Source organism: Micropterus salmoides, unplaced genomic scaffold (assembly GCF_014851395.1).
Source record: "Micropterus salmoides isolate LMB-PRFRI ecotype aquatic unplaced genomic scaffold, ASM1485139v1 Ms_hic_scaffold_11, whole genome shotgun sequence".
Classification (NCBI taxonomy): Eukaryota; Metazoa; Chordata; class Actinopteri; order Centrarchiformes; family Centrarchidae; genus Micropterus; species Micropterus salmoides.
Genome location: NW_024040152.1, coordinates 4,185,442 through 4,201,652, shown reverse-complemented (window position 1 = coordinate 4,201,652; position 16,211 = coordinate 4,185,442). Strand labels below are relative to the sequence as shown.

Below are 16,211 nucleotides of genomic sequence, written 5' to 3'. Positions count from 1 at the left end.
TTTCACGCTTTATTTCTGTCCTGCGCAATGATTACTGTTATATTCTTTTATATGTATCTGTGTCTGTTTTCATTATTGTGCAAATAAACTAAACTGAACAGACAGATTTTACATTCGAGGGTTACTGTCATCACTGTTTTATATTACCATATAAGAAGTCCAATTAAAAATGTACGGTCTGAAACATATTCTGTATTTAATTATTCTAATTAAGTTTTTATAAATTTATTTATAACTTAATTTCCCCCCTTAATTTAAAGCCCTTCTTTATTAGTGACCCACTTATTTCGCAGACAACATATAAGGATAGGCACATGTTTTAGCCACCATGTTGCATTTGAAAAACAAAATAGACAATTGAGAAGGCTGCTTTTATTCTAAGAGCAATATGTGCTGTAAATGTAGGTGTTCTGTTCTGAATATGTTTTGTTGTGCTTTTCTGACTGTATGCTGGATGATTTGCAATAAATATAGGTTAGTGTCAAAAGTCAAAGGCTGAGTGAGAAATGAGAAAATAAAATCAAACCTTGTAACTTCTTATCCAAATGGAAGGTTATTGTGGTTAGAAGTGGGTTCCGCATAGCCGGACTAAATCAGGTCTATAGTTTACCTAGACGGTGAAATGATGGCTATAGCTTGCTGCGTATTTCCACCATTACTGTCAAACAAAAGTGTAAAATGCCATCAGCTGAAAGCGGAACGAAAGGCTCCCTTACTTCTACTGTCGGAACTTAACAGTGTGACATCCAGCGGAAGTAAACAAACCAAGCGCCAGTTTTAACCACATGTGTAGAATACACTGGAAGGCTTTATTGCAGTCGTGGCGCCGCTACTTATTTCATAGGTAATTAAGCAACAATGTCTTCAGCTGAGTGTTTGAGAGAGTTTGTCAACGAGCGACTAACTGCTGCTGCTGAAGAAATATTCCGAGTTTTTATAAAAACTATCGTCGAGTACGAGGAAGAGATCGATCGTCAGCGCAGACTGCTGGATATCGTTTGGAAACCCGAAATAAAGTTACACAGGACAGGTGAGATTATTATTATAGTAACAAAACAGAGAATCATATTTATATAATATCCAAAGTGTTTAAATATATACGAGGGACACCGTATTTTGGTTTTCAAAAAAGAGGACAGTGCGGACAGACACCCGCAGTGGGTGGAAGGTTGGGGCTGAAGAGGATTCAAGTCCTTATAGGCAGAGGCTCCTTTGGAGGAGTAACTACTATAAATTAGTGTTTTACTAATATGCAATATTAAAACACTAAAAATGTTAAATGTTGGTATAGTATTAATATATTAAATGTTAAACTTTATTTGGCTGTCTTCCTACAGGTTGTTTATTGTAGTCCTATTTCTAATATTTCAGCAGTGTATTAGTTGAGATTCAGCTGAGTCACAAATAAAAGGGCATTCTGTCTTTAGGGTTTGATTAAAGCTAATGGTTCATTTTAATTTCAGATAATAGTGTTCTATGTAGCTTACCACTGGTATAATATTAATTATAGTTACAGCAGTTTCATTATCGTATGTTGTTCTCATTATCATTGATTCAATTTAAAAATTTTTTTACACTGTTGAGGCGCCATGTGCTACTGTTGAAGAGCAAGCTGCTGCTCTGTCTCTGGCTGTTGCCATGGTGCTGAGGGTAATGACTGAGGTGGAGTTTAGACCAATGGTGGCGTGCCAGAAGACTGAACCTAAAGAGAAAGCTCAAAGCAACACACAGAATGATTGCCAAAAGGTCCCAAAAACACACTAATACATACTGGTGCTCCTGTGTGTCTGCATCCTTTTCTTTCCCATCCCAGTAGTAGCCTGTTCCTTCTGTTGTCTGTCCCTCCAGAGCTCCCACAGCAACATGTCTGGAAGGAGGAGGAGGTTCTGGCTGACCAGCAGCTCTGTATTCAGGAGAGGAACTCCAGTCTGGACCAAGAGGACCCAGAGCCTCCACAGATTAAAGAGGAACAGGAGGAACTCTGCACCAGTCAGGAGGGAGAGCAGCTTGTACTGAAGCAGGAGACTGATACCTTTATGTTGACTCCTACTTATGAGGAAAGAGACCACAGTGAAGCAGAACTGAAAAGTGACCACCAGCTCCTCTCTCACAGCTGTCATGTAGCTGAGAGCCAAGATCAGAAAGGAGGTGAGCATGAAGACGCAGGATCAACTAGAGATGCAGAGCCAGAACAAAAGAATCAAGATCACAAAAGCAGAAGCCACAGAAACAATGTAAACAACTCTACCATGTCAGAGGTTCACCATAATCCTCACACAGGTGAAAACTCTTTCAAATGTGACACATGTGGTAAATACTTTAAATATAAGTCAGGATTGCAGACACACCTGAGAATCCACACAGGTGAGAAGCCATATTCTTGCAGCAGCTGTGGGAAAAGATTCAGATACACATCAGATTTGAAGACTCATATTAGAATCCACACGGGTGAGAAACCATTTTCTTGCAAAACATGTGGGAAAGATTTCAGTCGGATGACTCACTTGAAAGACCACATGAGAACCCACACAGATGAGAGGCCATTCTCTTGTAAAACATGTGGGAAAGATTTCAGTCAGATGACTAACTTGAAAGTCCACATGAGAATCCACACAGGTGAGAAACCATATTCTTGTAAAAAATGTGGGAAAGATTTCAGTCGGATGACTCACTTGAAAGTCCACATGAGAATCCACACAGATGAGAAGCCTTATTCTTGCAAAACATGTGGAAAAGATTTCAGTCAGATGACTCACTTGAAAGCACACATGAAAATCCACACAGATGAGAAGCCATTTTCTTGTAATACATGTGGGAAAGATTTCAGACGGAGGGGTCACTTGAAAGCACACATGAAAATCCACATAGATGAGAGGCCATTTTCTTGTGAAACATGTGGGAAAGATTTCAGTCAGATGACTCAATTGAAAGCACACATGAAAATCCACACAGATGAGAAGCCATTTTCTTGTAATACATGTGGGAAAGATTTCAGACTGAGGGGTCACTTGAAAGACCACATAAGAATCCACACAGGTGAGAGGCCATATTCCTGCAAAACATGTGGAAAAAATTTCATAAGGAATGCTAAGTTGGAAATTCACATAAAAAGAGCTCACACCGGAGAAAGGCCGCATCTTTGCAAGATTTGTGGGAAAGGATTTGTTATCCTATCAGAATTGAAAGCACACATGAAAATCCACACAGATGAGAGGCCATTTTCTTGTAATACATGTGGGAAAGATTTCAGTCAGATGACTCAATTGAAAGACCACATAAGAATCCACACAGGTGAGATACCATAGTCTTGAAAGACCTGTGGGAACAGATTTTACAACATTTCAGCATTGACAACACACGTAAGAATTCACACAGGTGAGAGTCCGGATAACTGTGAAACATGTGGAATAGATTTCAGAACTAGTGGTCACTTAAAAGTCCACATAAAAAGCCACACTGGTAAGAAGCCGTAGCTTTGCAGGATCTGCAGTAAAAAGATAAACTTTTGCGTATAATGTGTCACGGCACAGAAGCTCGCATACAGGGAAGTAGAGGAGAAACGGTATGAACATTTCTTAACACGATTATAGTGACCAAAGTTATCAGTATTATCAATATGCTTAAAATGATCAAAAAGTACTGATAAACACTGAAACCAAGTTTTATATTGACGACCACAAATAAAATTAACCTTTTATTCCTTTTGCTTCAGCATAAAAATAGCAAACAGCCTTTGGTTGATGCTGAACAGTATTTACCGTAAGTTTGTCAAAACGTGTTAATCAAACACGGTTATCATAATAATGAAAATTTGTACAGTAATACTAACCATTGGGAATTTTATCATGGTCCATCCATAAACTGGTAACCGTTTCATCCCTTCAGGCAAGTAACTCAAATCACAAATTTGAGAAAACACCCAAGGATCAATAGACAGGGGAGGGACCATCTCCTGTAGAGATGTGTACACTTGTGAATGAAATGTATTTTTGCTATAGCTATATCTTTCAACTGAATGTAAAATGTGTTTCTTGAAATGAGATGTCCATGTGTTAGTGTAAAGTTTCCCTTCCTGTGACTGTATTACTTATTGTGAGGGAATTTCTCTTTCATTAAGGCAAATATCACACAGGTTTTCCTAGGTCATGTCGAGGTCATTTGCTGAGCTACAGGAAACCGAAGGTGGCATCCTGTGAGTCTAAAACAGTAGGTCAGACTCTGTCTCTCCTCTCTGTCTGTTTGGTTGACTGTCTGACGCAGCTGCCTTGATCAGGATCAACTCTGATTCTTACGGTAACCCAAGGTCCAGATGATCTTTATTTTGTTTCCCCTTACAGACAGACTGACTGGCTGTCTCTAGAAAGTGTTGCATGTGTCTTGAATGACACGTGACTCAGGTCAACTAACTTCTACTTTTGTTTTTCTGTGTTCTTTTTATTTCACTGCTGCTCATTTGTTTAAATGGTGAAGGAATCTGAATAGGCCTTTTAGTCTTCTTTACTCTCCTGCACTGTAATTACTGGGTTTTTTTTCTATTATGCATTTCTGTTCATAATTGTGCAAATAAACTAAACTGAACGGCATATAGATATATATGTATTGTGTTTTTTATCCTTAACCTTTCCTCTCCTATACTCCTTATATTAGTCCGTCCACATTTACTAGGGTTTAGGTCAGAGCTGTGAGATTGTTTTGGTGTTTTCCTCTCTTGTTGTTCCTCTCCTCTCCTCTCCTGGAATGTTCAATCAAGGCTGAGAGAGGATCTCTGTTCCCCAAAACATAGAAACCTAGACTGTGTAAATGATGATGCATCCCTTTGCTCGGGGCCAGACGCCCGAAGCTGCCCTAGGAAGCAGGTCTCTGGACCAGCTGTATATGTATTTTAGTACTTCTGTTTTGTTAATAAATTCTTCAAAGACAACGGTTAGTTGTTACTCAATTTTTTGCTCAATCCTTCACCAGGAATATAACATCACGACAGGAGGTAAGATATCAATTTTTCTCTGACCGATTAATAGATTTGAAAAACGCACTTAGTCACTGGCTAACCAGAGACCTCACTCACTTCTGTAGAGTCATGCTATCTAAAACAGTAGGTATTTCCAAAGTAATGTATACGTGTCACTCCCTGTGCGTCTATTCTAATAATGCTTAGAAAAAACAGCTCAATTATTTTCCAGTTCCTTTGGAAAAATAAAACTCATCATATTCGGTAGTCAGAGCTAGTCAAAGAGTTTGAAAGGGTGCATCAAAGCTTTGGACTTTGAATCAATGTTTGGGACCCTTAAAAGACTCTATGTGGTTTCACATGCCCAAATCCTTAAATAAGAAAATACGTGGGCTTAATTTTTAGTTACAATGTGATTTTAAATTGACCAATATTCCTATTAAATTATCAAACTTCCACAACCTCTTCAGGACTGTAAAATTATATTTACCCACAACTTTTCTCCCCACGGATCCAACCTGTGAAATAACAGGGTCATTACAATCAATAGGAAATCATTGTCTAAGAATGATTGGTATGAGAAGGGCATTGTGTTTGTGAGTTATACTGTATATCAGATGATAGTGGTAACTTCTTGGAACATATTGATTTCCACAACCATTATTATAGCTATATAGTGTTTTTGATTATAATTGAGGATTGTGTGTACATGTTCCAAATATGAATACCTTGTCCATATATAAATCACATTTCAAATTCATCAGATGGCCCATCTCCCCTAAAATCAAAGAAACTCACTTCAAAATAATTTATAAAATATCCAGTTGCAGACTTTCTTAGGAAAAAGTTTAACTTTGAAGTAGATTTGTGTGTATTTTGTGAGGCAGCTGAGGATATTTTGGAACAAATGTTCTATTTTTGTGTCCTATGTTCTATTTTTGTGTCCTATGTCCAAAAACTTGTAGTCTAATCTACATAATTGGCTGTCACTTAAGATTGAGCCAATCCCACTTGACATCAGGCAAAAGGCAGGGGAGACCCTGGACAGGTTGCCAGTCCATCGCAGGTCCACACATAGACAAACAACCACTCACACCTAAGGACAATTTAGGCTGACAAATTAACCTAGCCTGCATGTCTTTGGATGGTGGGAGGAAGACGGAGCACCTGGAGAGAACCCACAGGGAGAACATGCAAACTCCACACAGAAAGGCCTGGGAGGACCATGGTTTGAACCCAGCACCTTAATGCGGTTGAGGCAGTAGTGCTAACCACTGCACCACCGATTTTTTTTCTGTTCTTGTATTTTTTTGTTGTTCGGCGTATGTAGGACTCTTTCTTTTATTTTCACAGACAGTGATTGTATTGTAGTCTACCTATTTATAAATGATTTTTTCTTCCCTTACAAGAATTGTGTATCTGTATTTTAAAGAAAATCCGCAAGTAACGTACAAATAACTCTAATTTGTACATAAGTAAATATACTTAGTTACTGTCCACCGCTTCTGAATAAACCCAAGCTTTGAATAAAATGGCATCAGTTGAGAGCGGAACGAAAAGCTCCGGCACATCCACTGTCGGAACTTAAAGAGTGTGACATTCAGCGGAAGTAAACAAACCAAGCGGCAGCGTTAGCCGTGTGTAGAATTCACTGGAAGGCTTTACTGCAGTTGTAGCGCCGCTAATTATTTCATTTGTGATTAATTAACAATGTCTTCAGTTGAGTGTTTGAGAGAGTTTGTCAGCGAGCGACTAACTGCTGCTGCTGAAGAAATATTCCGAGTTTTTATAAAAACTATCGTCGAGTACGAAGAAGAGATCGATCGTCAGCGCAGACTGCTGGATATCGTTTGGAAACCCGAAGTAAAGTTACACAGGATAGGTGAGGAAAGCCTCATTATTTTAATAACACAACAGAAAAAGATATTTAAAATAAAAATATATAACGTTTAAACTCATTTCCTCATGTGTCTGCATCCTTTTCTTTCCCATCCCAGTAGTAGCCTGTTCCTTCTGTTGTCTGTCCCTCCAGAGCTCCCACAGCAACATGTCTGGAAGGAGGAGGAGGTTCTGGCTGACCAGCAGCTCTGTATTCAGGAGAGGAACTCCAGTCTGGACCAAGAGGACCCAGAGCCTCCACAGATTAAAGAGGAACAGGAGGAACTCTGTACCAGTCAGGAGGGAGAGCAGCTTGTACTGAAGCAGGAGACTGATACCTTTATGTTGACTCCTACTTATGAGGAAAGAGACCACAGTGAAGCAGAACTGAAAAGTGACCACCAGCTCCTCTCTCACAGCTGTCATGTAGCTGAGAGCCAAGATCAGAAAGGAGGCGAGCATGAAGACGCAGGATCAACTAGAGATGCAGAGCCAGAACAAAAGAATCAAGATCACAAAAGCAGAAGCCACAGAAACAATGTAAACAACTCTACCATGTCAGAGGGTCACCATAATCCTCACACAGGTGAAAACTCTTTAAAATGTGACACATGTGGAAAATACTTTAAGTATAAGTCACTATTGCAGACACACCTGAGAATTCACACACTTGTGAAGCCATATTCTTGCAGCAGCTGTGGGAAAAGATACAGAAACAAATCAGATTTGAACATTCATATAAGAATCCACACAGGTGAGAAACCATATTCTTGCAAAACATGTGGAAAAGACTTTAGAACCAACAGTGTCTTGAATATCCACATGAGAACCCACACAGATGAGAAGCCATTTTCTTGTAAAACATGTGGGAAAGATTTCAGTCAGAAGGTACATTTGGAAAGCCACATGAGAATCCATACAGGTGAGAGGCCATATCCTTGCACAACATGTGGGAAAGATTTCAGAACTGTCAGTTACTTGAAAGACCACATAAGAATCCACACAGGTGAGAGGCCATATCCTTGCACAACATGTGGAAAACGCTTCAGAACTAGCAGTCACTTGAAAGACCACATAAGAATCCACACAGGTGAGAAGCCATTTTCCTGCAAAATATGTGGAAAAGATTTTATAGGGAATGCTAAGTTAAAAAATCACATAAGAGCTCACACTGGCGAGAAGCCGTATCTTTGCAAGACCTGCGGTAAAAGATTTGTTGTCGCTTCAGCATTGAAAGCACACATGAAAATCCACAGAGTTGAGAAACAATAATCTTGCACAACATGTGGGAAAGATTTGAAAACTAGCTGTTGCTTGAAAGTCCATATGATAATCCACACAGCACAAGCTGTGCTACCTGCGGGAAAAAATTCTGTGACCCTTCAGCATTGACAACACACTTAAGAATTCACACAGGTGAGAGGCCGTATAACTTTGAACCATGTGGAAAAGGTAGAACTAGCGGTCACTTAAAAGTCCACTTAAAAACCCACACTGGTGAGAAGCACTAGCTTTGCATGATCTGCTGGAAAATAAATGCTTTTTGGAATTTGAAATGGCATAGTAGATCACATACAGGCAAGTAACTGAAATCACACGCTGGAAAAAATGCCTGAGGAACAATATACAGAGGACAAAACAACCAGCTGAAACTCCTGTGGACACGTGCACCTGTGAATGAAATACATATTTTTGCAATAACTGCATCTCTCAACTGATGTGAAATGTAAATTTCTTAGTGTAAAGTTTCCCTTCATGTGACTGTATTACTTATTGTGAAGGAATTTCTCCTTCATTAAGGCTAATATCACACAGGTTTCCCCAGGTCATGTAAGGGTCATTTGCTGAGCTATAGTAAGCCAAAGGTGACATCCTGTGACTCTCTAAAACAGGTCAAACTCTGTCTCTCCTCTCTGTCTGTTCGTTCTACTGTCTGACGCAGCTGTCGATCAGGATCAACTCTGATTCTGTCTCTAGAAAGTGTTGCATGTTACATGAATGACACGACATGACTCGGGTCATCTAACTTCTGTGTTCTTTTTATTTCACTGCTGCTCATTTGTTTAAATGGGGAAGGACTCTGAATAGGCCTTTTAGCCTTCTTTACTCTCCTGCACTGTAATTAGTTTTTTTCTATTATATGCATTTCTGTTTTCTTTACTGTACAAATAAACTAAACTGAACAGTCTGATTTTACATTTGAGGCTTACCGACATCACTGTTTTACACAACCATATAAGAAGTCCAATTAAATATTTACTGTGTTAAACATATACTGTATGTGATACCTAAGATAAAAAAAACTATGAGCTCATAACAAATATGCATTATTAAACTATCCTACAGGAAATAAAATAGGCAAAACTGAACTGAATGTTGAGTGCATTTATTGAAATAATACGTTTTGGACTATATATTTTATTGGATTGGATCATCTGGACCTTTGCCAACATAACAAGGCAGTTTTTGTCAGAATGTAATCCACTTGTGGAACAAATATTCTATTTATGTCCTATGTCCAAAAACTTATAGCCTAATCCAAATATGTGGCTGTCACTTGATATCCTGAGGTCTGACTTATCACATATCCTGTTTATACGGACACTGTAGATCCATCTCTATCTGATTTGATGAATATGATTGTTCTCACGGGTAAATATCACATATATTGTAGTAAGTCGAGATATTCTAAGCCTCCCTTTTCGTGGTTCATTAACGATTAAAAAATCCTTACTGAAAAAAGTAAAGTTTAGAAACATTGCTAGAATGATGTGTAAGCATAGGTGTCATTACAGTGGGGACATGTCTCCATTACTTTTTGAAATAGCTGATGTTGTCCCAACCACTTTTTAAAAGCATTTGTTAAAAATGTTCTGAAAAATAGCTTGCAACAAGAAATGTACTGTAAGTGCTATGAGATCACATTATATTTTTATATTCTGAATTGTCACCTGCCACCTGCATTTTGTGTTCCCCTTCATATACTGTAAATAAAGACAATTCTACCATAAATTGATGCAGAAAATGTCTCCATAATGCAGGAAATTAATTGTTTAGTGCTCAAAATCTTCTGGGTGAGGATCCCCTTAAATGTCCCCACCACTTTTCAACACAAAGTGATTCCCTTGTGTGTATGCTGGAAATATATCGATGTATATAGGTTTTCAGCAACTGTTTCCAATTGTAATCCAATCCGATTTTGACCAACACCCTCCCTGTAGGCCTATTCTGTGCCTAAATGAGGCTTTCTTTTCTTTTCTCCAGACCTTTAGTAGGCTGTTTCCATCCATCCATTGTCAACTACTTGTCCTGTGTACAGGGTCGGATGATGGCATTAGGCGAAAGGCAGGGGACACACTGGACAGGTTGCCAGTCCATTGCGGGGCCACACATCAATAACCACAATCACAATCACACCTAAGGACAATTTAGAGTCACCAATCAGCCCAGCCTGCATGTCTTTGGATGGTGGAGGAAGCCAGAGCACCCGGACAGAACCCACGCAGGGTGAACATGCAAACACCACACAGAAAGGCCAGGTGGACCATGGCTTGAACCCAAGGCCGTATTGCTGTGAGGTAACACTGCTAAACACTACACCACCGATTTTGTCTGTTTATTGTTTTATGTTTGTTTTTTAATTGTTCGGTGTATGTAGGACTTTCATTTGCACAGACAGTGATTGTATTGTAGTCTACCTATTCATACATATATATATATATTTTCTTCCCCTACAAGAGTTTTGTTATTATGTTATTTTAAGCAAAAAAAGCTGAACGAAAATCCTCAAGTAACTACAAAAAACTCTATTTTGTAGTTCAGTACAGTACTTGAATATATGTATTTTCTTACTGTCTACCACTGCTGAATAAACCCAAGCTTTGACTCTGCCATCAGTTGAGAGCGGAACGAAAAGCTCCGGCACTTCTTCTGTCGGAACTTGTACATTGTGACATCCAGCGGAAGTAAACAAACCAAGCGGCAGCGTTAGCCGTGTGTAGAATTCACTGGAAGGCTTTACTGCAGTTGTAGCGTCGCTAATTATTTAATTTGTGATTAATTAACAATGTCTTCAGTTGAGTGTTTGAGAGAGTTTGTCAACGAGCGACTAACTGCTGCTGCTGAAGAAATATTCCGAGTTTTTATAAAAACTATCGTCGAGTACGAGGAAGAGATCGATCGTCAGCGCAGACTGCTGGATATCGTTTGGAAACCCGAAGTAAAGTTACACAGGATAGGTGTGTAAAAATCCTTTTCGTCGCGTGTCTGTTTCCTCGTTCCTTTTCTGATTCTCTCCTGATCCATGTTGTCTGACAGTTGTTGCATTCTAGAGAACAGAACTAGAAGAGTGGAGGGGGACACTTAACCCTAACCCTGAAGTGGGAGGGTTTAGGGTAACGTTACTCCCCCAGAGTTCGGTAAAGTTGGAAATATATTCACAGATTCGAACTTCCGGGATGAATAACTTTGAGGAAAGCAAGGAAGACACCTTATATGCTTTAAATGCTGAAGAGATTCTTGTTCAAATTAATCAAAATAAAGCCAAAATCTGTAATCGTGAAAATGGAGTGACTAAACTTAATCTTTCAAAACATTAAAACCATTAAAAGAAACATTTCGCCAAACTAACTGTTGTTGCATAAACACCAGAATGCCATTGACGTGTGAGATGATTTTAGAAACACTATATAACAGTGTAGTAATTGAAGATTAAAGTTCCCCCAAATTTGTAAAGGCTGTTTTTTCTCTTAAGTGTTGTAGTATCACCTTAAGGAGATCACTGATGTGTGATGTGATTTTGGAGACACTCTATATAACAGTGAACTTATTGAATATTAAAATTCCCTCAAATTGTGGAAATGCAGTTATTCCGTATATATGTGTTGTAGCATAACTAGAATGAGACCATGGATGCGTGGGATGATATTGGGAGAGACTACAGCTTTTAACAGTTAAGCTATCGAAGATTAAAATTTCCCCGAACTATGCAAAAACTTATTTCCATATAACCGACAGGCGACCTCTTGTGGTTATACTTTAATTGAGCACTGTTAGCGCTGTCGCCTCACAGCAACACAGTCGTGGGTTCAAACCCCGGTCGCCCCGGCCTTTCTGTGTGGAGTTTGCATGTTCTCCCCGTATCTGGGTGCTCCGGCTTCCTCCCACCATCCAAAGACATGCAGGCTAAGTTAATTGGTGATCCTAAATTGTGCTTAGGTTCCAGCGTGACCATGTACGCAGGATGGGTGGATATTTCTGCAAACTAAGTGTTGTAGTATCACAAGCAGGAGATTGCTGGTGCCTGTGTTGATTTTTGAGACACTAATAATAATAATAATAATAATCCTTATATGTAGAGCACTTTTCAAAAACAAGTTACAAAGTGCTTTAACAAGTGTAAAGAATAATACAAAAAAAAAAAACAAGATAAGAGCATGAAAAATTAATATATAATTAGTAAAATACAATAAAATAAAAGGGATAAAATAAAGTCAAATAAGATCGGGAAAGGCTCTCCTATAAAAGTATGTTTTAAGAAGGGACTTAAAAGAGTTCACTGACTCAGCCGACCTGATTTCCTCGGGCAGGCTGTTCCAGAGCCTCGGGGCCCTGACAGCAAACTCTCTGTCCCCTTTAGTTTTCAGTCGAGACTCTGGAACAGACAACAGACCTCTCCCCGAGGATCTCAAGGTACGTGCTGGTGCGTATGGGACTAAAAGTTCAGAAATATAATAAGGCGAGAGGCCATGAAGAGCTTTAAAAGTGATCAATAGAATTTTAAAGTCAATTCTAAAACATACTGGGAGCCAGTGTAATGAAGCTAAAATAGGAGTAATGTTTCTTTGTTCTGGTTAAAAGCCTGGCAGCTGAGTTCTGGACAGTCTGGAGTCGATCAGTAGATTTTTGGGTTAAACAGGTGAAAAGGCTGTTGCAATAATCCAGGCGTGATGAGATTAAGGCGTGTAACATGGTCTCGGTGTCCTTAAAGTTAACATAGACTGAATTTTTGCTATATTTCTAAGTTGATAAAAACATGATTGAACAAGTTTTGTGGTGTGCTTCTCGAAATTTAAATTACTATCAAACCAAACACCAAGGTTCTTTGCCACAGGCTTAATGTGATTTACTAGGGAACCAGCAGATGGCAGTATTTGATTTGTCTGTGGATCTGACGGGCAAGTATATTTGTGTGTCATCAGCATAAATATGAAAAGAAATGCCATGTTTATGGATAATATGTCCAAGGGGAAGCAGATACAAGGAAAACAAAATGGGTCCTAAGACCGACCCCTGAGGCACACCATATTTAACTGGACAGAATGAGGAGACATAGTTGTTTACAGACACGCAAAACTTCCTATTTGACAGGTTTGAAGACACTACAGCTCATATAAGCTCATATACAGCTCATATACAGTACAACAGTGACGTTACTGAATTTTATTGAATATTAAAATTCCCCCGAAATTATGCAAAACTATATTTCTGCAAACTAACTGTAGGAGATCACTGACATGTGAGGTGATTTTGGAGACACTACAGCTCATTACAGTGAAGTTATTGAATATTAAAATTCTCCAAAATTATGCAAAACAGCATTTCTACATACTAAGTGTTGTAGTATCATCAACATGAGATCACTGATGCCTGGGGTGATATTGGAGACATTACAGCTTATATCAGTGTAATTATTGAATATTAAATATAGGCCAACCTAATATTAGGTATGCAAAATTATTTTCCCCCGGAACTAAGTGTTGTAGTATAGCCATCAGTATATCATGAATGTGTAAGGTGATTTTGGGGGCACTACATTGTATAAGTGGGAAGTTATTGACTATTTCTGCAGTATGTGTTTTCGGTGTTGCAATTTGTAGACGGTCCCTGCGGTCTCATCTCACATCCGTAGAGACCAGTGTTATTTGTGCCGCTCGTCGACGACTCATTTAGATGAAAATGTACTTGTAGCTTGTTGTCTACTTAACTACGATAGTAAAGAGGCGTTGTTTGTGTTTTAAACACGAATCTGTGAATATATTTCCAACTTTACCGAACTCTCCCCCAGAAAGTTTTGAGCATTAAACACTTACTTTTCTGCACCAACCTATGTATAAGGAAACACAAAACTCAATTTGCAGGTAACAATTTAAAATATAAAAATATAACAGAATTTAGTGCAGGAGGCTTATAGAAAGCTTCCAAGCATTCAGTAGCCTACTTCTGTCTTTCTTTCATGATTTAATCTTCCCTCCTGTGTTGTGTCTTTGTTAGGGGAAGTAACCTTTAAATGGAACCTGTTCACATATAAAATGAATTAATTTATCATTAAAATTAATTCATTTTCAATCTACAGAACTTATTTCCTGTGCTTCAGCAAGTTTTCTGCTCGTTTAAAACCTTATGCACATTCAAAATCTTTGTCTCTCTGACATTTTGAGAAAATAGTTGTTACACCAAGAAACTAATGTCATCATTTAATGATAATTCATAATATTGAGTTTACCTGCCCTATACTCTGCTGTGATTTGTGGCGTGACAGGATGTGAAAAGTGTCAATTGCATAAGGCTCAAGCTCAGTTGATGGGAGTTTTAGCTCTAAATTTTGCTCTATATTTCTGTAAACGTTTTGTCTTTTTCTACCTGCGGAGTGTCATACATGTTTTTTGAAAGACATGTCACTGGAATATTGTAGCAACACTGACACAGCACTTTTCATTGGTTGCGGACAGAGAGAGAGAGAGAGCAGTCAGAGCTGCATTATTATTATTTTCAAAATGCAGTAATAAAATCCGTCCCCTATCTGTTCAGTGAGGGCCATGTCTTTTAGTTTCTAAATACAGGACGATTCTATATTTTAAGGGATGGTTGGCAACCCTAGTAGTAACTTTAGCCTATTTCATTTGTTAAAATTTCATTATTTTAGTAACACAAAACACATTTGATATAAAATCCTAATTGTTGAAATATATACTAATGCTCATTTCCTTGCGTGTCTGCACCTTTTTTTCTTTCCCATCCCAGTAGTAGCCTGTTCCTTCTGTTCTCTGTCCCTCCAGAGCTCCCACAGCAACATGTCTGGAAGGAGGAGGTTCTGGCTGACCAGCAGCTCTGTATTCAGGAGAGGAACTCCAGTCTGGACCAAGAGGACCTAGAGCTTCCACAGATTAAAGAGGAACAGGAGGAACTCTGTACCAGTCAGGAGGGAGAGCAGCTTGTACTGAAGCAGGAGACTGATACCTTTATGTTGACTCCTACTTATGAGGAAAGAGACCACAGTGAAGCAGAACTGAAAAGTGACCACCAGCTCCTCTCTCACAGCTGTCATGTAGCTGAGAGCCAAGATCAGAAAGGAGGCGAGCATGAAGACTCAGGATCAACTAGAGATGCAGAGCCAGAACAAAAGAATCAAGATCACAAAAGCAGAAGCCACAGAAACAATGTAAACAAGTCTACCATGTCAGAGGTTCACCATAATCCTCACACAGGTAAAAACTCTTTAAAATGTGACACATGTGGAAAAGATTGTAAATATAACTCACTATTGCAGACACACCTGAGAATTCACACAGGTGAGAAGCCATATTCTTGCAGCAGCTGTGGGAAAAGATTCAGATGCACATCAGATTTGAAGACTCATATTAGAATCCACACGGGTGAGAAACCATTTTCTTGCAAAACATGTGGGAAAGACTTTAGAACTAGCGGTATCTTGAATGTCCACATGAGAACCCACACAGATGAGAAACCATATTCTTGTAAAACATGTGGGAAAGATTTCAGTCAGATGGCTCACTTGAAAGTCCACATGAGAACCCACACAGGTGAGAGGCCATATTCTTGTAAAACATGTAGGAAAGATTTCAGTCGGATGGCTCACTTGAAAGACCACATGAGAATCCACACAGGTGAGAGGCCATATTCTTGTAAAACATGTGGGAAAGATTTCAGATGTATGAATCACTTGAAAGACCACATAAAGATCCACACAGGTGAGAGGCCATATTCCTGCAAAACATGTGGAAAAGATTTCATAGACAATACTAAGTTGAAAATTCACATAAGAAGAACTCACACTGGTGAGAGGCCGTACCTTTGCAAGATTTGTGGGAAAGGATTTGTTGTCCTTTCAGAATTGAAAGGACACGTGAAAATCCACACAGGTGAGAAGCTGTATTCTTGCAAAACATGGGAAAGATCTTAAAACTAGCTACGGCTTTAAACTTCACATAAGAACCCACACAGGTGGGAAGCCGCACTCTTGCAAGACCTGTGGGAACAGATTTGATAACATTTCAGCATTGAATTCACACAGGTGAGAGGCCGGATAACTGTGAATTATGTGGAATAGATTTCAGAACTAGTGGTCACTTAAAAGTCCACATAA

At 39.0% G+C, this 16,211-nt stretch overlaps 3 protein-coding genes across 8 annotated transcripts in view; all 3 read left to right on the top strand.

Annotated features, from left to right (window-relative positions):
- The first annotated feature begins 795 nt into the window (after positions 1-795).
- Positions 796-10,284, top strand: LOC119896999 (gastrula zinc finger protein XlCGF7.1-like). 4 transcript variants are annotated; one of them, XM_038710502.1, is made up of 4 exons: positions 808-1,030; positions 1,849-2,280; positions 6,981-7,412; positions 10,146-10,284. In XM_038710502.1, the coding sequence occupies exons 1-4, from the start codon at positions 859-861 to the stop codon at positions 10,223-10,225; spliced, it is 1,116 nt and encodes a 371-aa protein (XP_038566430.1). In that variant the 5' UTR covers positions 808-858; the 3' UTR covers positions 10,226-10,284. The 4 variants fall into 4 exon arrangements, with proteins under 4 accessions (XP_038566428.1, XP_038566430.1, XP_038566429.1 ...); XM_038710500.1 differs by lacking the exon at positions 10,146-10,284 and having other exon boundaries at positions 796-1,030; positions 6,981-9,200; XM_038710501.1 differs by lacking the exons at positions 808-1,030; positions 1,849-2,280; positions 10,146-10,284 and adding an exon at positions 6,557-6,830 and having other exon boundaries at positions 6,981-9,200.
- LOC119896873 (gastrula zinc finger protein XlCGF8.2DB-like) lies at positions 2,286-4,271 on the top strand (the record flags this gene model as incomplete). The annotated part of the gene is made up of 1 exon (XM_038710292.1): positions 2,286-4,271. A coding segment is annotated over one exon (1,020 nt), but the record flags the coding sequence as incomplete, so codon positions are not given.
- A 495-nt stretch (positions 10,285-10,779) lies between the features above and the next one.
- The window catches only part of LOC119896995 (WD repeat-containing protein 87-like), a 92,743-nt gene continuing 87,311 nt past the window's right edge, over positions 10,780-16,211 (top strand). For 2 of the 3 annotated variants that reach the window (XM_038710497.1, XM_038710494.1), the window contains exons 1-2: positions 10,780-11,064; positions 14,884-15,312. In XM_038710497.1, the coding sequence (XP_038566425.1) occupies positions 10,893-11,064; positions 14,884-15,312 (601 nt within the window). In that variant the 5' untranslated portion in view covers positions 10,780-10,892. Of the gene's footprint in view, positions 11,065-14,848; positions 15,313-16,211 lie in introns of all 3 variants that reach the window. The other variant, XM_038710495.1, reaches the window with a different exon arrangement.